The sequence below is a fragment of the Oncorhynchus nerka genome, linkage group LG11, assembly GCF_034236695.1.
Source record: "Oncorhynchus nerka isolate Pitt River linkage group LG11, Oner_Uvic_2.0, whole genome shotgun sequence".
Classification (NCBI taxonomy): domain Eukaryota; kingdom Metazoa; phylum Chordata; class Actinopteri; order Salmoniformes; family Salmonidae; genus Oncorhynchus; species Oncorhynchus nerka.
Window position 1 is genome coordinate 59,457,917 of NC_088406.1, and position 24,885 is coordinate 59,482,801.

General features: G+C 45.4%; 1 protein-coding gene across 1 annotated transcript; it reads left to right on the plus strand.

The window, feature by feature from the left end:
- The first annotated feature begins 1,655 nt into the window (after nt 1–1,655).
- suclg1 (succinate-CoA ligase GDP/ADP-forming subunit alph) lies at nt 1,656–24,858 on the plus strand. Its single transcript, XM_029673462.2, has 9 exons — nt 1,656–1,759; nt 3,515–3,615; nt 5,339–5,455; nt 5,615–5,827; nt 5,992–6,049; nt 7,380–7,463; nt 10,040–10,191; nt 21,322–21,510; nt 24,741–24,858. Exons 1-9 carry the CDS (start codon nt 1,726–1,728, stop codon nt 24,765–24,767), a joined length of 975 nt encoding a protein of 324 aa, XP_029529322.1. The 5' UTR covers nt 1,656–1,725; the 3' UTR covers nt 24,768–24,858.
- The last annotated feature ends 27 nt before the right edge of the window (nt 24,859–24,885 follow it).

The following is a 24,885-nucleotide window of genomic DNA, read 5'->3' on the forward strand; positions in this document are numbered from 1 at the left end:
TCTGTGTGCTCTTCGCCCTCACCAGGGTCATGACCTGACTGCAGTTTGGCGTCGTAACTGACTTCAGTGGGCAAATGCTCACCTTTGATGGCCACTGGCACACTGGAGAAGTGTGCTCTGAATCCCAGTTTCAACTGTACCGGATAGATGGTGTCGTGTTGCGAGCGGTTTGCTGATTTCAACGTTGTGAACACAGTGCCCCATGGTGGCAGTGGGGTTATGGTATGGGCAGGCATAACCTATGGACAATAAACACAATTGCATTTTATTGATGGTCATTTGAATGCATGGAGATACCTTGATGAGATTCTAAGGCCCATTGTCATGCTATTTATCCGCCGCCATCATCTCATGTTTCAGCATGATAATAGACCCATATCTCAAGGATCTGTACACAATTACTGGAAGCTGAAAAAAAATTCAAATTTCTCCCATTTTCCTGTATACTCACCAGACATGTCACCCATTGAGCTGTTTGGGATGCTCTGGATCGATGTGTACGACAGCATGTTCCACTCCCCGCCAATATCCAGCAACTTCACACAGCCATTGAAGAGGAGTGGGACAACATTTCACAGGCCACAATCAACAGCCTGATCAACTCTATGCGAAGGAGATGTTTCGCACTGCATGAGGCAAATGATGGTCACACCAGATACTGTCTGTTTAAAAAAAATCCATGTCCCTACCTTTATTTTCAAGGTATCTGTGACCAACAGATGCATCTTGGGAATTCCCAGTTGTGGTCCTCTGCAGCTCAGTTGATAGAGCATGGAGCTTGCTATGCCAGGATAGTGCTTCTACACCTGCATTGCTTGCTGTTTGGGGTTTTAGGCTGGGTTTCTGTACAGCACTTTGAGATATCAGCTGATGTACGAAGGGCTATATAAATACATTTGATTTGATTTGATTTAGTGGGTTTGATTCATGGGACCACCCATACTTAAAATGTATGCATGCATTTTACCTTTATTTAACTAGGCAGGTCAGTCAAGAACAAATTCTTATTTACAATGACGGCCTACCCCTGGCCAAACCAAGATGACGCTGGGCCAATTGTGCGCTGCCCTATCGGACTCCCAATCCCAGCTGGATGTGATGCATTTGAACCAGGGACTGCAAAGATACCTCTTGCACTGAGAGGCAGTTTTACTCGGGAGCCCATGACATGCATGACTGTAAGTCGCCTTGGGTAAAAGCGTCTGCTAAATGGCATTTATTAAATTATGTGAAAATACATAGATTAGGGCCTACTGAAATCATTTAAAATGTATTGATTTCTTGGTATGAACTGTAACTCAGTAAAAAAAAATAGAAATTGTTGCATGTTGCTTTTACATTTTTGTTCACTCTAAGAATTACATTTCCATAGCAGGTTTTACCCTTGGGATTTCTATGATGGGCTTAACACGCACTCTAGTATATGAGGCATGCAGACCTCATCCGAGTTGATGATGAATGTGATTGAACTCCACTATCCAGAATTCTTTGCTGTTTAAAGCCAACCTTGAATATTTGCCTTGAGAAAATTCCATCTCACTGGTTGTACTAATTTTGTCAGCGACTTAAATAATTGGTATAATGACAACATATTTCATTGGTATCTCGGTTGAACAAGTCCAAACATTTTTGCAACACATTTTTTAGTTGGGCATATTTATAGTCAGCCCTTTGCCTTCTACGTTTAGGTCCCTAGCCTCCGGTGTCATTGGTGAATGACCGGAGATGTCGCATAGTAGATTGTTTGCCCGGCTGCTCTGTAAGTAGAACAACATATGTGTTCTCCTTAAAAGTATTCAATGTTTAGTTTCTGGTAAATTAAGTGCTTCACGAAGCACGTTTTGCACGGGATTTGTTGGTTCTTGCTCACAGGGTAGCCATGGCACTCAGCCCTCGTACATCTATACTGGCTAACTCTTTTAGCATGCTGATAGCGCATCAATTTCCAGGCCACAGTCCGAACTACTGAACTTTGACCGTGCTTGTCCTTTAGGCTTTATATTTAGCATGTCAATTCTATAAACGAGATTAGGACATGTAGTTAGCTATACTGTAACTGTCATGTAGTTGTTTTGGTAGCTTGGTAAGCTAATGCCACCTAACGTTACTCCCCCATTGTATTGTACGCTGCAACCAGCTAGTAAAGCTTTCCATTTGTTGGTTGCAGTGTTGGGGGAAGCTACTAGTACTCTGAAAAGAGTTAACCAAGCTACCAATTATTTCACTCTGAAAGAAACAGCTTTAGTATACCTTAAATTTAAGAAATGGTTTACTTAAATGGAGACTCATATCTCCATCACTAGTTTGAAGCACCAGCTGTCAGAGCAGCTCACATATCACTGCACCTGTACATATATGATATCATAGATGTTAACAGAATGTGTGATTTAGTGTAACAGTATAACTTTAGACCGTCCCCTCGCACATACCCGGGTGCGAACCAGGAACCCTCTGCACATATCAACAACAGTCACCCACGAAGCATCGTTACTCATCGCTCCACAAAAGCCGCGGCCCTTGCAGAGCAAGGGGAACCACTACTTCAAGGTCTCAGCGCAAGTGACGTCACCGATTGAAACGCTATTTAGCGCGCACCACCGCTAACTAGCTAGCTATTTCACATCCGTTACATGTAGTTCACTACTCCAACACTGGTTGGTTGGTGTGAAACGACTTAAGTCACCCGTCCATTCCGTCTCTTCTCTTTACTCAATTGTTTTGAGCATTTCATTTCTCTACAATAGCAATAGGCTAAGGCAATGCTCCATTAACCGTTACCGGATAAGTAAGTTCATGTTTGGCATAGCACAGATAATTTTCGACCATCCTTAACTTGGCGATACGTTTGGCCGAATCGAGAACGAAGATGGTATCGTTAAGGTTGGTTTCAAATTCTGTGCTACCACAAACAGCACCTATCCTGTAACGGCTAACGTAGTATCACATTAGTAGTATCACATAAACCTGTTATATATAATCTGCTAGCTACACATTGACCAGCTCATAGAAATAGCATAGGTCAAAAGCTCATAGGGTCCTTGGCTAATTCTGTGGACCAGCTGCCCCTGAGCAGAAGCCTGAAAATAACCTTATCAATCAGTAGCCTATCAGATCCTATCAATGTTTTTTAAAAATTGATTTTCTGCCTCAGTTTAGTTCAATGCTCAACACAAATGGAGGACTAACAACAACATGAAGTGTTAACCGTTAGCTAGCAAACGAACGTTACATGCAACCATGATGTTGCCCTCTGTTTAAGCAAGCCTTCATGGCCAAATAGCAGAATTTCCACTTCCACTTCTGAGTCTCACAAATGTCTGTAGATTACTATACACATTCATGGTCATTTGTTTCATTTCCCTTATTTATAACTTGCCTTTTGTGAAATAATAATCTCACCATGACCGTCATACAGAACTGCACAGACTAATGCCATTCATAGGCTTATTTTGGCAGGTAGGAGCATTGGGCCAGTAACCAAAATGTCACCTCTCCATTCTGTCTCCCTTTGCAGTGCAGCAAAATGGAGTAAGGAGCTGTTATACTGCTTCAAGAAAGAACCTCTACATTGATAAAGACACCAAGGTCATTTGCCAAGGCTTCACGGGGAAGCAGGTATGTCGGCTACACAACACCTGGCCGACACCGGCTGCTGTCTGCATTCAACTGGGTTGTGTTCATTACGGCACTCAAAGGAAATCTTAACTTTTGCAACTGAAATTATTGAAAATTTGCATTTCCTATTGAACAAGTCCAGGTAGTCCCTCTGTCTGTCTGCTTTCATCCGTTTGGTGCCGAATGAACACAACCCTGATTGGGTTATCTATTGACAGTGAAACACAATAACCCAATCAGGGTTGTCAACAGACATAGTTGACGATCTACCTACAGTAGCACAGTAGCTAGTTTATCTGCAACTGAGCACTTTATCCCCAGATAAATGACAGCATAATCTCGTTCCCCAATATTGTCTTAGGTGAGGATGGTAGGCCCAGACAAAAGAAGAGTATCGGCATCATTGTCCAACAAGCGAACAACTCTCTCCTCTTCCACCTTGTAGGTTAATACCCCCCTCCCCCTCCAACAACTCTTCATCAACTTAATATAGGGTTATTAAATATAGTTCTTCTAATGAATACTCATGCTAATTAGAAAGGGCTGAGCAATGACTCAATTGTTGCTGCTGCTGCGCACTGACTTTCCTCCGTGGCTTGATAAGCAAACCATACTTCAAATTCATTGTCCGCTCATTAGTGGATGATCGCTAGGACCGCCACCACCGGAGAAAAGAGCAAAGTGAGCAGACGTTGCATTATAAATGAACAGAGGAAGAAAAAAGATGAGACTGGCGGAGGGAAGAAATATTGAAATGTAAAGATATCTGCGTTGCGAGGGGGAAAAAAGTGCTGGCTCAGTCTTTCCTTTCTCTTTACTGCTGGTAATTATAGTTTTAACATTAGGGTCATTGATTTGGACGTGTCGTAGTTGGCCCTCGTAGCCACTTATCTATAGCGTTTCTAGACAGCCTCTGTAATTATTAACTGAGAAGGCTGATGGAACTTGGCAGGTTGAATATTAATAATATTACGACACATTATTGGACTCGGTGTCCCTGAAAAAGTAAAGTTGGGACTGTGAGTGATTTAAAAAGAAAAAATGCTTTTTTATTGATGACCTCTTGAAATACAGAGACAAGGCCATTGATTATGGTCGTTTGGTCCGCCTGAGTTGGATTTAAACTGATTGTATGTGATGCCAATCTAAGCCCCTTTCACTTACAGGCAAATCCTAACTTACATTTAAGTAGAATTTTTACTTAGTTTCCCATTGACCTAAATGCATGACCAAGTGACAATTAGACAAAGTCTAATACCTGAATATCATTTACCAAATCTCCTCTCTGACCACCATTCACATAGTCCTTGATTTACCTGCTGTTGTACCTAGTCTTAATATGCTGGCAGTGTCCGTGTGCCCATCCATGTCAGCTTGATCTCCCTCCCTCAGCGGGCACTGGGCACCATTCTGCCCCGTTGATTAATGGTGGATGGCAGGCCTGTTCTCCTCATTCCCTTATACCTGGCTTTAATGATATCTCAAGGTTTGCGATTGGTGCCGCAAGTGACCTGGACAACTCCCCGCTCCATCTATCACAGTCAGCCGCTGCCTCCCATCCCCTTGGCCCTAATCCTTTGAACTGAAGGAACTCCACGATATTGCTTCCATCTTACAGATCTGCAATCAAACATTGAAGTGGGCTAAGGTCAAGTGAGAAACGACTGGGTGGATTGGGACTAGCTGATTCTCTCTGATTCTTCCTCCTTCTCTCCATCTCTAGGGGACGTTTCACAGCCAGCAGGCAATCGACTATGGCTCCCGGCTAGTCGGTGGCGTATCCCCCGGCAAGGGGGGGAGGACACACCTCGGCGTGCCCGTCTTCAACTCTGTCAAGGAGGTTAAATGTGTTCCGCTATTTCTTGTCTCTGGTCTAATTCAGCCCTAAGCGAGACCTGGTTCTCAACTGACTTGCCTGGTTAAGAAATGGTTAATTAAATGCATACATTGATGAATAGCAAGCCCTAAATTCACCATGTCCCTCTGTCTGCACCTACAGGCGAGAGAGGGCACCGGGGCAGAGGCCACAGTGATCTACGTGCCCCCTCCGTTCGCGGGTGCCGCCATCATTGAGGCCATTGACGCCGGCATGCCCCTGGTGGTGTGCATCACAGAGGGCATCCCCCAGCAGGACATGGTCAGGGTCAAACACAAGCTGCTGCGCCAGAGCACCACCCGCCTGATCGGCCCCAACTGCCCCGGAGTTATTAATGTAAGAACACATATATATATATATATATATATATACACACACACAAGCTGCTGCGCCAGGGCACTACGCGCCTCATCGGCAGCAACTGCTCTAGAATGATCAGCGTAAGAGGCTAGAACACACACACACTTTTGGTATCAACTTTGTGTTTTCCTATTTTGCAGCCGGGAGAATGCAAAATCGGGATCATGCCGGGCCACATTCACAAGAAAGGAAGGATTGGTGAGATATTTTTGCCTGGCTCACTTGCATTCATCTCAGTGACTCATTGAATAAAATCCACTTTTACTTGGCAGCAGTGTCATAATGCTGACAGACCAATGGCTTGTTCTGTTCCTTATGGAAAGTTAACAGTAGGTTAGAGATCCCACGATACATGCTTCAGTCTCCAAAATGACATGTGTGTAGTTGAATCGGGAGAATGAGTCCGAGAAGGAGAAAGGACCCATGTGGCTATCCACGCTAGTTGCTCGGCGAGCGAACAAGCGGTTTATTTTCTTCACTGTCTCACGGCAGACAGTTTGAGAAGATGTCAGTGCTGCGGCCCTGTAGGCACTAGGCATCAGACGCAGCCATAGCGAATGTTTCTCCAGGTGCATTGGAGGCTGGTGGGAGGAGCTATAGAAGGACTGGCTCATTGTAACGTCTGGAATGGAATTAATGGAACGCTGTCAAACACATCAAACATATGGAAACCACATGTTTGACTCTGTTCCTTTTTATTCCATTCCAGTCATTACAATGAACCCATCCTCCTCTAGCTCCTCCCACCAGCCTGCACTGGTGTAGTGATGGAGTGACTGCTGGGGAGCTGCATCGCTGCACTGACGTCCTCGACCACTTGCTGCTCATTGCAAAGGCATACAGTGTGCGTCCCTAATGGCACCCTATTCACTATAGTCTATGGGGCTCCAGTCAAACGTATAGTGTTGGGTTTGACATTTTGAACATTGAGATATTAAATAGATGATAGAGAAGAAGCCTTGAATAGAAAGAGTGGGAGAGAATGGGCTTTATGTCAGAAGTTAAGGGTTCTCTGTAGAAAGCCAGAAGGCTGTGTTTGATGGAGGAGAGGAGAGCGACGTGTTGATTTAGGGAAGACCGATGGATATCTGTGGATTAGGTGAAGGAGGGGTTGAGGTCAGGAGGTGAGGGGTGAGGTCAGTTCCCCTTAAGGGAGTAATCATGGTTTAGTATCTGGTTATCTTCTTCCTGTTGGGCATAAACTAAGGATTGGAGAGAGGGAGTGTCTTTAAGTAGGATGTAAATAACTTTGATGGAGAGAAATGTTTTGCTGTCTGATTACAGCTGTAAGAACCTTTGGGAAGAATTAAACTTGGTTAAAGCATCTCTAGTGTCTGTGGGTTATTTACTCTGGACAAATAAGAACCTGGCAATAGGGTGCAATTTGGGCCGCACCCATACAGTATAAATACAGGTCCTTTTCCATATTTACATGCATTCTTCCTCCTTACCGCTCAAAGAAGGGGAAAAGGGAAGGATGCTTGTTAAGAGAATTGGAACTTGTCCTCATTCTCTCCTTATCTTTCAGGCATTGTCTCAAGGTCGGGAACTCTCACATACGAAGCTGTGCACCAGACTACACAAGTTGGCCTGGGACAGTCTCTCTGCATCGGTACGTGGGACTAAACGTTATGATATAAAGATACTGCAAATTTATAAACCATCGATATACAACTTTGATGGGGTGGGAGCCACTAACACATCTGAACTGATAATGATGGGGGCCTCAGTGGCTCGCGGGTCTGCGTACCCACCCATGCGGTCAAAGCTGGCCCTAGCCTTTTGAGAGCCCAAAGGAAAATTTCAGCAGAGAGAATTTTCTGAAGTTTTAGAGTAATTTAATGCAATTCTACACTTTGCCATGAGAGAAGTTTTTTTTTCTGCGGGACTACAAAAAGGTCTGCTAGTTGTCCACCCCTGGTATAGACAAAATACAGCGCCTTCTGACAGAATTCAGACCCCTTGACTTTTTGTTACGTCACAGCCTTATTCTAAAATTGATTAAATCCTCTTTCCCCCCTCATCAATCTATACACATTACCCCATAATGACAAAGCAAAAACAAGTTTGTATACATTCTTGTTAATTTATATATATATATATATAACTGATATCACATTTACATAAGAATTCAGACACTTTACTCAGTACTTTGTTACAGCTTCTTTGGCAGCGATTACAGTATTGAGTCTTCTTGGGTATGGCGCTACAAGCTTGGGGACACCTGTATTTGGGGAGTTTCTCCCATTCTTCTCTGCAGATCCTCTCAAGCTCTGTCAGGTTGGATGGGGAGCATTGCTGCACAGTTATTCTCAGGTCTCTCCCGAGATGTTTGATCGGGTTCAAGTCCGGGCTCTGGCTGGGCCACTTAAGGACGTTCAACGACTTATCCCGAAGCCACTCCTGCGTTGTCTTGGCTGTGTGCTTAGGGTCGTTGTCCTGTTGGAAGGTGAACCTTCGCCCCAGTCTGAGGTGCTGAGCGCTCTGCAGCTGGTTTTCATCAAAGATTTCTCTGTACTTTGCTCCATTCATCTTTCTCTTGATCCTGACTAGTCTCCCAGTCCCTGCCACTGAAAAACATCCCCACAGCATGATGCTGCCACCACCATGCTTCACCATAGGGATGGTGCCAGGTTTCCTCCAGATGTGACGCTTGGCATTCAGGCCAAAGGGTTCAATCTTGGTTTCATCAGACCAGAGAATCTTGTTTCTCATGGTTTGAGAGTCTAGGTGCCTTTTGGCAGACTCCAAGCAGGATGTCATGTGCGTTTTGCTGAGTTGCTGCTTCCGTCTGGCCATTAACATAAAGGCCTGGATTAGTAGACTGTTGCAGAGATGGTTGTCCTTCTGGAAGGTTCTCTCATCTCCACAAATGACTCTGGAGCTCTATCAGGGTGGCCATTGGGTTCTTGGTCATCTCCCTGACCAAGGCCCTTCTCCCCTGATTGCTCAGTTTGGCTGGGCGGCCAGCTCGAGGAAGAGTCTTGGTGGTTCCAAACTTCTTCCATTTAAGAATGCTGGAGGCCACTGTGTTCTTGGGGACCTTCAATGCTGCAAAAAATGTTGGTACCCCTCCCCAGATCTGTGCCTCGACACAATCCTTTCTCTGAGCTCTACGGACAATACCTTCAACCTCATGGCTTGTTTTTTGCTCTGACATGCACTGTCAACTGTGGGACCTTATATAGACAGGTGTGTGCCTTTCCAACAATTTAATTTACCACAAGTAGACTTGAATCAAGTTGTCGAAGCATCTCAAGGATGATCAATGAAAACAGGATGCACCTGAGCTCAATTTAGAGTCTCGTAGCAAAGGGTATGAATAGTTATGTAAATAAGTGTTAAGGGAATTTTTATCAATAATGACTATGTATACATTTCAATCAGGACTGACTAATCAGAATACCATTATGTTACTGTATAGATGTATGAATTTTCTTTTTATCTTAGTACGGAATATAATGTGTGTAATTACAATCAAGAAATAGAACAATGACTTGGTAGAAATTAATGAACTTATAGTCAGACTGGCTAGAATGCTTATCTACACAGGCAGACCTTGGCTCGGTCGTAAATTATCTAAGTAGGGAGAGACGATGTGGGAAGGTTTGAGAACTGTACAGCCTTTGTACCAGGGTGAAGAAGAGATGGGACAGTTCGAAAACTAATGATGTCATTTTCAGTTTATAACCTGTGGTAAACTGTATCATGTTCAGTACTCTCGAGAATAAACGCTGCTGATTGATTTTGAGACTGGTCTCTGTCCATTTTATGCAAATAAGAGTCTTACAAATTCTTAGGAATTGACCGTGTTTAATTTTAATTGGGTATTAAAACATTTTTATTTCAAATACATTTCGAAAAACTTGGTTTCGCTTTGCCATTATTGGGTATTGTGTGTAGATTGCTGAGGATGTATTTTCTCTATCCATTTTAGAATAAGTCTAACGTAACACAATTTGGAAAAAGTCAAGGGGTCTGAATACTTTCTGAAGACACTGTACACTAAGTTTACAAAACATTAGGAACACCTGCTCTTTCCATGAGACTGACCATGTGAATGCTGTGATCCCTTGTTGAATGCTGCTTGTTAAATCCACTTCAACCAGTATAAATGAAGGGGAGGAGACAGGTTATGGATATAAGCAGCGTAACTGTGTTCTAATGGTTTGTGTGGTTTTTGTCCAGGCATCGGTGGGGACCCCTTCAATGGGACAAATTTCATCGACTGCCTGGAGGTGTTCCTGCAGGACCCCAAGACTGACGGCATCATCCTGATCGGCGAGATCGGCGGCAACGCCGAGGAGAATGCTGCCGATTACCTCAAACAGCACAACTCTGTAAGAGGAGACACACATTTACATTTAAGTCATTTAGCAGACGCTCTTATCCAGAGCGACTTACAAATTGGTGCGTTCACCTTAAGACATCCAGTGGAACAGCCACTTTACAATAGTGCATCTAAATCTTTTAAGGGGGGTGAGAAGGATTACTTTATCCTATCATAGGTATTCCTGAAAGAGGTGGGGTTTCAGGTGTCTCCGGAAGGTGGTGATTGACTCCGCTGTCCTGGCGTTGTGAGGGAGTTTGTTCCACCATTGGGGGGCCAGAGCAGCGAACAGTTTTGACTGGGCTGCGCGGGAACTGTACTTCCTCAGTGGTAGGGAGGCGAGCAGGCCAGAGGTGGATGAACGCAGTGCCCTTGTTTGGGTGTAGGGCCTGATCAGAGCCTGGAGGTACTGAGGTGCCGTTCCCCTCACAGCTCCGTAGGCAAGCACCATGGTCTTGTAGCGGATGCGAGCTTCAACTGGAAGCCAGTGGAGAGAGCGGAGGAGCGGGGTGACGTGAGAGAACTTGGGAAGGTTGAACACCAGACGGGCTGCGGCGTTCTGGATGAGTTGTAGGGGTTTAATGGCACAGGCAGGGAGCCCAGCCAACAGCGAGTTGCAGTAATCCAGACGGGAGATGACAAGTGCCTGGATTAGGACCTGCGCTGCTTCTTGTGTGAGGCAGGGTCGTACTCTGCGGATGTTGTAGAGCATGAACCTACAGGAACGGGCCACCGCCTTGATGTTAGTTGAGAACGACAGGGTGTTGTCCAGGATCACGCCAAGGTTCTTAGCGCTCTGGGAGGAGGACACAATGGAGTTGTCAACCGTGATGGCGAGATCATGGAACGGGCAGTCCTTCCCCGGGAGGAAGAGCAGCTCCGTCTTGCCGAGGTTCAGCTTGAGGTGGTGATCCGTCATCCACACTGATATGTCTGCCAGACATGCAGAGATGCGATTCGCCACCTGGTCATCAGAAGGGGGAAAGGAGAAGATGAATTGTGTGTCGTCTGCATAGCAATGATAGGAGAGACCATGTGAGGTTATGACAGAGCCAAGTGACTTGGTGTATAGCGAGAATAGGAGAGGGCCTAGAACAGAGCCCTGGGGGACGCCAGTGGTGAGAGCGCGTGGTGAGGAGACAGATTCTCGCCACGCCACCTGGTAGGAGCGACCTGTCAGGTAGGACGCAATCCAAGCGTGGGCCGCGCCGGAGATGCCCAACTCGGAGAGGGTGGAGAGGAGGATCTGATGGTTCACAGTATCGAAGGCAGCCGATAGGTCTAGAAGGATGAGAGCAGAGAGAGAGTGTTAGCTTTAGCAGTGCGGAGCGCCTCCGTGATACAGAGAAGAGCAGTCTCAGTTGAATGACTAGTCTTGAAACCTGACTGATTTGGATCAAGAAGGTCATTCTGAGAGAGATAGCGGGAGAGCTGGCCAAGGACGGCACGTTCAAGAGTTTTGGGGAGAAAAGAAAGAAGGGATACTGGTCTGTAGTTGTTGACATCGGAGGGATCGAGTGTAGGTTTTTTCAGAAGGGGTGCAACTCTCGCTCTCTTGAAGACTGAAGGGACAGTGATGAGTTGATGAGCGAGGTGAGGTAAGGGAGAAGGTCTCCGGAAATGGTATGGAGAAGAGAGGAGGGGATAGGGTCAAGCGGGCAGGTTGTTGGGCGGCCGGCCGTCACAAGACGCGAGATTTCATCTGGAGAGAGAGGGGAGAAAGAGGTCAGAGCACAGGGTAGGGCAGTGTGAGCAGAACCAGCGGTGTCGTTTGACTTAGCAAACGAGGATCGGATGTCGTCGACCTTCTTTTCAAAATGGTTGACGAAGTCATCTGCAGAGAGGGAGGAGGGGGGAGGGGAGGAGGATTCAGGAGGGAGGAGAAGGTGGCAAAGAGCTTCCTAGGGTTAGAGGCAGATGCTTGGAATTTAGAGTGGTAGAAAGTGGCTTTAGCAGCAGAGACAGAAGAGGAAAATGTAGAGAGGAGGGAGTGAAAGGATGCCAGGTCCGCAGGAGGCGAGTTTTCCTCCATTTCCGCTCGGCTGCCCGGAGCCCTGTTCTGTGAGCTCGCAATGATTCGTCGAGCCACGGAGCGGGAGGGGAGGACCGAGCCGGCCTGGAGGATAGGGGACATAGAGAGTCAAAGGATGCAGAAAGGGAGGAGAGGAGGGTTGAGGAGGCAGAATCAGGAGATAGGTTGGAGAAGGTTTGAGCAGAGGGAAGAGATGATAGGATGGAAGAGGAGAGAGTAGCGGGGAGAGAGAGCGAAGGTTGGGACGGCGCGATACCATCCGAGTAGGGGCAGTGTGGGAAGTGTTGGATGAGAGCGAGAGGGAAAAGGATACAAGGTAGTGGTCGGAGACTTGGAGGGGAGTTGCAGTGAGGTTAGTGGAAGAACAGCATCTAGTAAAGATGAGGTCGATCGTATTGCCTGCCTTGTGAGTAGGGGGGAAGGTGAGAGGGTGAGGTCAAAAGAGGAGAGGAGTGGAAAGAAGGAGGCAGAGAGGAATGAGTCAAAGGTAGACGTGGGGAGGTTAAAGTCGCCCAGAACTGTGAGAGGTGAGCCGTCCTCAGGAAAGGAGCTTATCAAGGCATCAAGCTCATTGATGAACTCTCCGAGGGAACCTGGAGGGCGATAAATGATAAGGATGTTAAGCTTGAAAGGGCTGGTAACTGTGACAGCATGGAATTCAAAGGAGGCGATAGACAGATGGGTAAGGGGAAAGAGAGAATGACCACTTGGGAGAGATGAGGATCCCGGTGCCACCACCCCGCTGACCAGAAGCTCTCGGGGTGTGCGAGAACACGTGGGCGGACGAAGAGAGAGCAGTAGGAGTAGCAGTGTTATCTGTGGTGATCCATGTTTCCGTCAGTGCCAAGAAGTCGAGGGACTGGAGGGAGGCATAGGCTGAGATGAACTCTGCCTTGTTGGCCGCAGATCGGCAGTTCCAGAGGCTACCGGAGACCTGGAACTCCACGTGGGTCGTGCGCGCTGGGACCACCAGATTAGGTGGCGCGGCCACGCGGTGTGGAGCGTTTGTATGGTCTGTGCAGAGAGGAGAGAACAGGGATAGACAGACACATAGTTGACAGGCTACAGAAGAGGCTACGCTAATGCAAAGGAGATTGGAATGACAAGTGGACTACACGTCTCGAATGTTCAGAAAGTTAAGCTTACGTAGCAAGAATCTTATTGACTAAAATGATTATAATGATACAGTACTGCTGAAGTAGGCTAGCTGGCAGTGGCTGCGTTGTTGACTTTGTAGGCTAGCTGGCAGTGGCTGCGTTGTTGGCACTACACTAATCAAGTCGTTCCGTTGAGTGTGATAGTTTCAACAGTGCTGCTATTCGGGGGCTAGCTGGCTAGCTAGCAGTGTTGATTACGTTACGTTGCGTTAAAAGAACGACAATAGCTGGCTAGCTAACCTAGAAAATCGCTCTAGACTACACAATTATCTTTGATACAAAGACGGCTATGTAGCTAGCTATGTAGCTAGCTACGATCAAACAAATCAAACCGTTGTACTGTAATGAAATGAAATGAAAATGTGATACTACCTGTGGAGCGAATGCGACCGGGTTGTTGAGTGAGGAGTGAGGAAGTTCTATTCGGTAGACGTTGGCTAGCTGTTGGCTAGCTAGCAGTGTCTCCTACGTTAAGGACGACAAATAGCTGGCTAGCTAACCTCGGTAAATTAAGATAATCACTCTAAGACTACACACTCTAAACTACACAATTATCTTGGATACGAAGACAGCTAAGACAACTATGTAGCTAGCTAACACTATACTAATCAAGTCGTTCAGTTGAGTGTAATAGTTTTTTACAGTGCTGGTATTCGGAAGACTGTGGACGTTTGCTAGCTGGCTAGCTGCTGGGCAGATAGCAGTGTAGACTACGTTAGGACGACGAAATACGATAATTACGCAATTATCTTTGATACAAAGACGGCTATGTAGCTAGCTAAGAAGAAATAGCTAAGATTAGACAAATCAAACCGTTGTACTATAATGAAATGTAATGAAATGTATTGTAAGTCGCTCTGGATAAGAGCGTCTGCTAAATGACTTAAATGTAAATGTAATGAAAAGTTATACTACCTGCAGACCGAAGCGCTCACACACATTATTAACATGCTACCAGACTGTTAACACTTTGTCAATGGTCCACCAGTGGTCCACCAGTGCTTTCGTGAATCATCCAGACCCTTTTGGAAAGATGAGTGGTTCTGTCAGGTACTCCCTTTCATCGCTTTGATTCTGCCCTCAGGAGGGCACGCCCAGAGCCCCCAGTTCCAAAACTTGTTTGCGAGTGGACACATTTCTACTATACTTCTGAGTACCAGAAGTCCTCACAAGAATGGTAAACTAACTAAAATTCAGAGAAGTGAGGCATTTTGCCGGTCCTCACTTGTAAAAAAGGCTATTTTAAGGTTAGAATTAGTGTTAGGGAAAATAGGATTTTAAATAGGAAACAATTGTTGGTTCCCAAAAGTCCTCAAGTATAGTAAGGCACTGTTTGTGTGTATTTCCACCTGCTAATGGACCTTGGGTTCTGGATAGGCTGAGGGTGTGAGCTAGAGTGCATGTACTTCCAGTGAGGGAGAGGGTTAGGGTTCATGGTGCAGAATACGGCACACACCTTTGATTGACACTTTCCAGGCAGGTGTGGGAGAGACTGACGATTGGAGCATGGCTGGTGAATTATGCAAGGCTTGAAAAGTGGTTAAGTGCCTTTCAGCGCGACAGTTATTGCCAAGTGTGTGTGTTGCCCTCTAGATTTGTCAAGACACCGAATTTTGATTGAGCAAGGAGATTTTTGCGACGCGTATGTGTGCACACACTATGCGGTTTGTCTGTGTCAGGTGTTCGGCAGGAAAATATGAATTTGATGTGCTTTCTGCTGCCCTAATGCATGCAAATCTCTCTCTCACCACCCTCTGTGTCTGGAGAACAACTCTTTGGCTAAGGCCAAAATGGCACCCTATTTCCTAATAGTGTTCTTCTTTTGACCAGAGCCCTTTGGGCCCAGGTCAAAAGTAGTGCACTACATGGGGATTACAGTGCCAGTTGGGACACAGCCTCTCTCTCCCTTATGTACAAACCGGCTCATCCAATTTGAGCGTGTAAGCCGCGGGTAGTTCTCAGAAAGTCGATTGGTGTTCAACGCTCCACACAGAGGCAGCAGTTTAACCAAAGCCTGAAATAGTTTCATCTGGGCTGCTGTTCTGTCAACGTTGAGAAATGAAAACACTGAATGCAAAGCCAGCCCTAAATTGACATTCCTCTCTTTAGATTCTCATTGAACAATTCCATGCATCAGACATTTTCTTTTCTAGGGTTGCAAAATGTCGGTAGCTTTCTCAAAATTCCCAGGTTTTTCAGAAAACTACCAAGTTATAACTAAGTTAACCATGTATTTGCCAAGTAAATTATATCCAGCTCAGGGCTCCATCTATGCAGTTGGTTTGCTAGCTAAGTGGCTAGATGGCAAGATCCATATTGCCTAAAAAAATAAATATGTTGTGCTTCAAAAATAAATACAAAATGTATTTATTTAGAAATAGAGCTCCCTGTGTGCACTTCCAGTAATACGGTATGAAAATCTGAATACTCTCTTAACACAAATACTATTGTCAGTATTGAATTTTTGAATCTACAACATGCACACAAATACATTTATTTTACTCTAATTCGTCATAAGATCAGCTCGGCATATTTTCAGACACTTAAGGGAATCATACATGAAAAGTACAATACAATTACACTAGGGAATAGGGTGCCATTTGGGACTCTGATGAAAAGTAGAATACAATATCACATTGGTATGCCCTTACCAGTATAGATTGACATTTCAAAATGATCTCTTTCTGCACAGATGAAAAACCTTCAAAACCGTCAATCTATTAGTTACAGCAGACACATCATCCTAGGTTGCATCCCAAATGGCACCCTATTTCCTATATAGTGCACTACTTTCAACCAAAGCCCGGGCCATGGTCAAAAGTAGTGTGGTAGGGTGTCATTTGGGACTGCTCCTTAATGAATTTCATCACACTGGACAGATTACAAATGAGGGCTTGGTGTGAAATACGCAGAGGACATGATCAATGAACGGTCAGGCAACATTACATGAATTGAACTTTATCTTCCTGGAAGAGATGTATTAGATGTCCCCTGGGTGCATCCCAAATGTCACCATATTCTCTGTATAGTGCACTACTTTTGACCAGGGCTCATAGGACTCTGGTCAAAAGTAGCGCATTATTTAGGGACTAGGGTGCATTTGAGACGTCGCCATTGTTAACGACGGCCTCGTATCGATTCCATTACGGAAGACAGGGCAGACAGCGGAGCTCTTGGTCTTAAATTGATTTTGAGTCAGTTGACATTTTGATACATAGACATAAGATAATGTTACTTAAGCCTTACGAAAACACGTTATTACATCTAGTAAATTCTCATAAGTTGTACAACATTTTACCTGCATGTTTTAAGTAATTTGTCTATAAATATTCTTTAAGGTTGGCAGAGGTTTGGTTGTGCTGGGTAAAGACTGTTGAAATAGGGTTGGTATAAAGCAGTGATCAACCTTTTCTGAGTCAAGATCATTTTCCCAGTCAAAAAGAAGGCAGAGATCTACTTCTCAGATTTATAAAAAACATTACTTAACTTACGTTAACCTAATAAAAACAGTTCTGTAGGAATGAGGTTTGTGTAGTAGGTCAAATACATTATCATTATCGTTTTGTAATGGTGTTGAAGTCTCCCTCTGGTCATTCTTTTAAAAGTTATGAAATCTCACGTAGGCTAGTATCAAACTTTGCTGTGGCCGGGGTTGTGAAAGCTGTAGGCACGATGTTTTGAGACAAATTAAAAGGTTCAAAATGGGATCAGTTTGCCTACCCGATGCGCAGGGCTTCTGAATCAAGTGTATCTTCCGCCAACAGCGCAAAAAATAAAAGCAAGCCTTTATCATTCATTGGAAATGTCTTGAAGATCGCGATCAGCCATTTGGTGAGCACTTGTACACGATTTGAAGTTTAGGGATGGAGATCAAATTGTCGAATCAGTCTTTACTAAAAGTGTAACACTTGACACAATGTGCCCAATACAAGGGATGGGATGGATTAAAAATAGACAGTCAACTCATTTACAAAAGAGGAGCTTTAAAAGGGAGATCTATGCACCCAAAAGTTGCACTAATGTTTTTCATTTCACAGAGCTAAAATTAGTACACACTTTAGAGGTCATTGCATGGCCTACATATTAAAACTATTCCTCTAACTGTGGGCTGCTTTCCAACCTGTCTGTTTTAATATACAGAACAAAAATATAAAGGCAACTTGTAAAGTGTTGGTTTCATGAACTGAAAAAAAAAAGAATAATAATTGCACATTTATTTACATCCCTGTTGGTGATTGTTTCTCCTTTGCCAGGATAATCCATCCACCTAACAGGTGTGGCATATCAATAATCTGATTAAACAGCATGATCATTACACAGGTGCACCTTGTGCCGGGGACAAAAGGCCACTCTAAAATGTGCTGTTGTCACACAACACAATGCCTCAGATGGCTCAAGTTTAATTATGATTTTTCTTTAACAATTTTTCTCCCCATTATGTGGTGTCCAATTGGTAGTTAGTCTTGTTCCATTGTTGCAAAGGTCGAGAGCCATGTTATCCGCCAAAACACAACCCCGCACTGCTTCTTGACACACTGCTCGCTTAACCCGGAAGCCAGCCGCACCAATGTGTCGGAGGAAACGCCGTACAACTGGTGACAGTGTTAGCGTGCATGCGCCCGGCCCGCCACAGGAGTCCCTAGAGCGCGATAGGACACCCCGGCTGGCCAAACCCTCCCCTATCCCGGACGACGCTGGGCCAATTGTGCGCGGTTTTCTGTTCTCAGCCGTCTGCGACAAAGCCCGGGAGGCAGATGTCTCAAGTGTTCACTACAGAAATGCCCAACAGAGCTGTTGCCAGAGAACTGAATGTTCATTTCTCTGCCACAAGCCGCCTCCGTCATTTTAGAGAATTTGGCAGTATGTCCAACCAGCAGACCACGTTTAACCACGCCTGTCCAGGACCTCCACATCTGGCTTCTTCACCTGTGGAATCGTCTGAGACCAGCCACCTGGACAGCTGATGAAACTGGGTTTGCACAACCCAAGAATTTCTGCACAAACTACTGGGGAAGTGCTCTTCACTGATGAATCCCGTTTTCAACTGTACCGGGAAGATGGTGTCGTGTGGGCAAAGCGGTTTGCTGATGTCAACGTTGTGAACAGAGTGCCTCATTGTGGGGTTTTGGTATGAGCAGGCATAAACTACGGGTAACCAACACAATTGCATTTTATTTATGGTCATGTCGCGAGGATCTGTACACAATTCCTGGAAGCTGAAAATGTCTCTGTTCTTCCATGGCCTGCATACTCGCCAGACATGTCACCCATTGAGCTTGTTTGGACTCATTTCTACTATACTTCTGAGTACCAGAAGTCCTCACAAGAATGGTACTCAAATTCTTACAAATTCAGTTCCTGCCAATATCCAGCAACTTCGCACAGCCATTGAAGAGGAGTGGGACAACATTCAGGCCACAATGAACAGCCTGATCAACTCTATGAGAAGGAGAGGTGTCACACTGTATGAGGCAGAAGGTATCTGTGACCAACCGATGCAGATCTGTATTCTCAGTCATGTGAAATAGATTTTGGCTTAATTTATTTACTTCAGTTGACTGATTTCCTTATGAACTGTAACTGTAAAAAAATGTGGAATTGTTGCATGTTGCATTTTTGTACATTTTTATTCTGTGTAAGTCACCTTTTACAGAAGGTCTCTTTCTCTTTTTTTATTTTTGAGACTTCTAAATCCCAACTAGTATTATTCAGTCTCCATGCATTTGTCAAATGAAACGGCTTACTAAGACCGAACACCGTTGGGCCCATGCTTTCCAATGAGACAGGTGTAGAGTATTTGGCAGCTAACCCTCCGTGAACACTAAACATATCCTTTAATCCTTTTTCATTTTATCCTCTGACTCTTAGCCCCTGCTCTTGCATTCTCTCTCTCTCTCCTAGGTGCTTTACGCATGACGCCAAGCCCTTGTAATTCACTAACACACTCCAATTGTTGTCTAGGAGGGCAGGGGAGTGATTTTAGAAAGAGGTGGGGCAGCAGACTCATTCACATCTAGTGTGTGAACAGGGGGCCTCGTACATTTTGTAATTGTCTGTTTGTCTTAATCTGACAAGATTGAGGCTCTACCCTCGAGCATAGAGCAAGGCTTCCCCCTTTCGAAACAACCCCTGCCTCCTGCTCCAACCCTCCTGTGGGGGAACGAACTGAAGAAGAGGTGGGGAAACAACCTTCTCCTCCTCTTCTCTCTCGTTCCATTACTAAAGTAATGCATCTCCCCGGTTAACAATAGAGGACAAAGGCGGTGGGAACATTCAAATGCTAATTCAGCTTCTCTTGTTATGCACCGACTTCTTCTCTGAGGGAAGACAAACATTAATTGACTAATTACAGCCTAACATGTTTAGGTAGATTTTAAGTGTTGATACACACGGGGATGGTTCATTTTGTCAAAGTTGTGAATTCATTAGGACGGGACAAGCGAGTGCCAGAACTGGAGTCTTGAGGGCCTAGCTAGAGGAATGGCATTGGGCTTGCATTGATGAATCCAGGATCAGTTTTGACTTGTTGATCATAATGAATAAGATTGTATGGACAGGGACAGGCATTGTGAATAGAGATTCTGAAACTGAGGTGGCCATCCCTCCACCTGGAGAGCTACTGAATGTTCAGGCTTTTGCTCCAGCCCTGCTTCAGCTCGTCAAGGTCCTGAAAAGCAGCTGAGTAGTAGATGCAGGTGTGGAACAAAAGCCTACAGGACGGCATGGCCACCCTCGATCTCACCCATTTTAAAGGGAAAAATGTTGAGCCACCTTACAAGAGGAAACATTCACCTCTAATAATTAGAATCCTCTCGGCACCTTTTTTTCCCTTGATTGCAGTCATATTCCCCCGTTCAGTGAACATTTGCTTTAAGAGCCATCTCTTGTTAATACTGTACGTTGTTAGCCAGGTTTTTTTTTTTTTTACCTTTTAAAATTGATTTTCTTGGCTGAGAGATGAGCGGATTGGCTGCTCTGCTTAAACAATTATCCAGTGTCTTCAAGCGTGTTGAAATGAATAGGAGTCATCTTTCTGTACCTACCTGCCAGTTTCAGGAGCGTTCCTTTTGGACCGCCTGTGTTGAAATGGTAGAAGTGAAGTCAAGCCATAGGCAGGAGGCCCACCTTCCCTGGCTTGTCGGCCAGTTTGTTTGACACGCCGTGTTAACGCCTCCGAAGGATACGGAATGAGGGAGAGAAAGATGGAGGGAGAGCCTTATCACAAGGCAAGTACCCGAGAAAGAGCGTCTGAAGAGAGGCCTGGATTGTGTTCATTTGGCAAAAAAAAATACCGAAATGGGTAGTTACGACAGTACCTGGTCTAATAGGAAACGAACATTTTTCGCTACCCATTTCAAAATGTTTTCCTTCGCGTGCCCTAATGATCAAGCCCCCCACCCTTACGTCTTTCATCCCCAGTATGATGTTATTCCTGAGTGTGAAATATTAGCTCTCTCTCCCCTCCCGCCAGCACTGGAAGATTATCTCCAATGTTGAATTTAGCCATCCATCAGGACGAGCTGAGCGGACGGGACCAGAGCTAATCAGTGTCCGTGTGACTAATTACCTGCTTCTGCAAGAATGAGATCATATGAAATGGCAGGGAGGGGGGGTGTGTGTGGAGGGTGTATGTGTGCCCATCCACGCTCACACCCATGCATTTAACATTACATTTAAGTCATTTAGCAGACGCTCTTATCCAGAGCGACTTACAGAGCGACAATGCAATTTAAATGGTCTCATTGACTCTTTCACACACATCTGGACAGAGCATGTAATATCGTATTGACATGAATGTGAATAAAACATTTACTGTACACTACCATCTGTTGTAATAATAATGTTAAACCCGGAAGACATTTTGTCTGTTTTGCAGCGTCTATTCTGTTATTTGTCTGAGAATACAAGAGTGACTGGGGCTCTTTCTCCCCCCCCCCCCCCCCCCCCCTAGGGAGCGAATGCCAAGCCTGTGGTGTCTTTCATCGCCGGGCTCACTGCCCCGCCGGGCCGTAGGATGGGTCACGCCGGTGCCATCATCGCAGGGGGCAAGGGCGGAGCCAAAGAGAAGATTGCCGCCCTACAGCAGGCGGGCGTTGTGGTCAGCATGTCCCCTGCCCAGCTGGGCAGCACCATGTTCAAGGTGAGACTAGAGATATGTATTAAAGAGCTCATCTCTCTTTTCCATGGTTCAAGAGCCCTCTAGCCAACTCTAGGGGTGAGACCAGTAGAGAGAGAACATTTGTCATTCAGTGGTGCGACGGACCGTACCGTTCTCGCATCGCAGCTGGGGGAGGACGGCAAAAGGGTTACTTTAGTCCCACATCGCAACTCTGCCTCTTCCCTCAAATATACTAAAAACTATGAACTAAACAGAGTTTACTGTTGGTTGAGTACGTTTTGAGTTTTTTTCTACTTGAGTCTGTTGATGTTTTCAGTGTTTGGGTTCGTTAACAAGCAAGGTTGTGGGACTTGGGATTTAACTTTTTTTAATACGTAATAAACAAAAGGCAACAGCGAGGTGAAAGGGGGAAATGAATAACCATGGCTGTTGATGCCGGGGCGGGCAATTTAGCTCCGCTGCTGCTGCCTGTTTATTTCAATTTATCACCGGAGGACGGCAGTTTTAACAAGACGTATAAAAAGTTAAAGTGTGTATTACACCCATTCATCATCTTATTCTTTCATTACGAGCGAGCACAGTGTGGCAAACCCGAACACACAGATATGGATTTGTGCGGCGGTAGCACTGTTTTGGTTTAATTCATAATCATTGCGCATAATGATGAAAAACTCTTTCCCGGCCTGTTAATTTCCCAGCCCATTGTGTTCATACGTCTCTGTTAATCTCATTGGCGGCTGCTGTAATCGGCGTAATAATACACACGACACACCAGAGCAAACAAAGAAAGTAGTGCCCGTGGGGGGTAGTTTGGTTTGGTATAACATGCTCAGCTCTCAGTACAGTACAATGCCCAACCCTTTAGTGTTTTTGCTTGGTCAGTGAAGCTCCCCTTGTGTCCACACCTAGATTCAAGTATTTGTTTTCTTTCAAATACTGTAACTGCGCTAGATTAAGCTTGCTTGTCACCGATAGAATAGATCCAAAAGTGCAAACTCCACTCACCTAGCATTCCACGCAGACTCTGTCAAGCCCACATAAACCTCCATTCACCCATGTGTGCTGCTCTCTCCATTTTTCACTCTTTCTCATGGCCTCCCTTCTTGACAAAATGTCCCTGTCGCACACCAGCACTCTTCATCCCTCCCTCTCTCCTCTCCTTCATCCTGCCCTCATCTCTCATCTTGCTCCGCCTCTCCCCTTCTTTCTGTCTTGAGCACCTTTGACACTCTCCCCTCCTGACTATTTGTCACACACAAGGACGATCCTTCTTGCATCTCTCGCTCGCTCTCTCGCCCTCTTCAAATCTAATTTGATGTCACATGTTTTGTAAAAAAAAACTGGTGTAGACCAACATTGAAATGCTTACTTTACAGGCCCTTCCCAACAATGCATCAAAAAATAGAAAAGTAAAATAGAAAAATAATGACACGAGGAATAAATCCACAATGAGTAATGATAACTTGGCTATATACATGGGGTCCCGAGTCGATGTGCAGGGGTACGAGGTAATTGAGGCAGATCTGTACATATAGGTACGGATGACTAGGCAAGGGGGTCCCGAGTCGATGTGCAGGGGTACGAGGTAATTGAGGCAGATCTGTACATATAGGGACAGATGACTAGGCAAGGGGGTCCCGAGTCGATGTGCAGGGGTACGAGGTAATTGAGGCAGATCTGTACATATAGGGACAGATGACTAGGCAAGGGGGTCCCGAGTCGATGTACGAGGTAATTGAGGCAGATCTGTACATATAGGTACGGATGACTAGGCAAGGGGGTCCCGAGTCGATGTACAGGGGTACGAGGTAATTGAGGCAGATCTGTACATATAGGTACGGATGACTAGGCAAGGGGGTCCCGAGTCGATGTACAGGGGTACGAGGTAATTGAGGCAGATCTGTACATATAGGTACGGATGACTAGGCAAGGGGGTCCCGAGTCGATGTGCAGGGGTACGAGGTAATTGAGGCAGATCTGTACATATAGGTACGGATGACTAGGCAAGGGGGTCCCGAGTCGATGTACAGGGGTACGAGGTAATTGAGGCAGATCTGTACATATAGGTACGGATGACTAGGCAAGGGGGTCCCGAGTCGATGTGCAGGGGTACGAGGTAATTGAGGCAGATCTGTACATATAGGTACGGATGACTAGGCAACAGGACGGGTAATAAGCAGTAGCAGCGTATGTGACGAGTCAAGCGTAAGTTTGAGTAGCTATTGGTAAACTATTTAGCAGTGGCTTGGGGTTAGGAGCTGATCAGGGTCCTGTCGGGACCAGGTGCATCAGTACTACTTGCCGTGCGGTAGCAGACAGAACAGTCTCTGAGTGGACCATTTTTCCATCCTTTGCCTCCTTTCATCCATCAGAGAATGCCTGATGCCTCGGGGCCACCATGAAGCCCTAACACAGCCCCGCTCAACCTCTCTCTCTCTCTCTCTCTCTCTCTCGCTCTCGCTCTCGCTCTAGCACTGTGTCAAAGTTGAGTGTTGAGCAGAAGTAGATCTGTTAAACCACTTGGTGGCAGTAGACATCCAGGTATTTTAAAAGTAAGGCCTTTTCCAATGGGCAGCAACATGCATCTTTTTTTTGTTGCAGACCTGATAAATGACATTTGCATAAAATAAGCTTTTTCCTCTGTGAAATTGGAAATTCTAGGAGGAAGGGAAGGAGAGTATTTGTTCTATCGCCCTTCCTCTGCTGATATTTAGGAAATGGTGTATGTAAATGGTGACATCTCATGCGTGATGTTCTCCTTCATCCTTTTGGTTATGTGCTTTCACATATTATTTTCGCTGTCATGTCACATGCCTATGGATCTTGATGCTTTGGTGTGAATATACATGTGTTCTGTGTTTGGACTATTCCACACTGTATATGAGCCTTGCATAGCGCCTTATTCGGTGTGTATGGTATTTATCTCTGCAAGTGAAATAACAATTCTGAATTTAGTTGTACGTATAAACTCTTCATTAATCCCGGCTGAGATAAATATATTGTCTAGATCCCAAATGGCACCCATCGGGCTCTGGTCAAAAGTAGTGCACTATGTAGGGAATGGGGGTGCCATTTGTGACGAAGACATTCTCCCCCCCACCAACCCCCGGGAAGAAAGGAAAGTGCGTTTTTGGGGACTACTAGCACCCATCATCCCCCACCCCCTGTAGCTTCCAGAAGTAAACAAACTGTGTGACTCCACATGAATAAATAATCTCTTTCCCCCCTCTGTTCTGTCCCTCTCTCCACAGGAGTTTGAGAAGAGGAAGATGTTGTAAACTGCGAGAGGCAACACCCCCCCCCATCTCCCCTAACGAAGCCGAGCACCCTGATTTTGAGGTCGCACTGCTCTCCAGCGTCCTACAACTTGCAGACCCGCCCTGCAGTTCAGTTAAA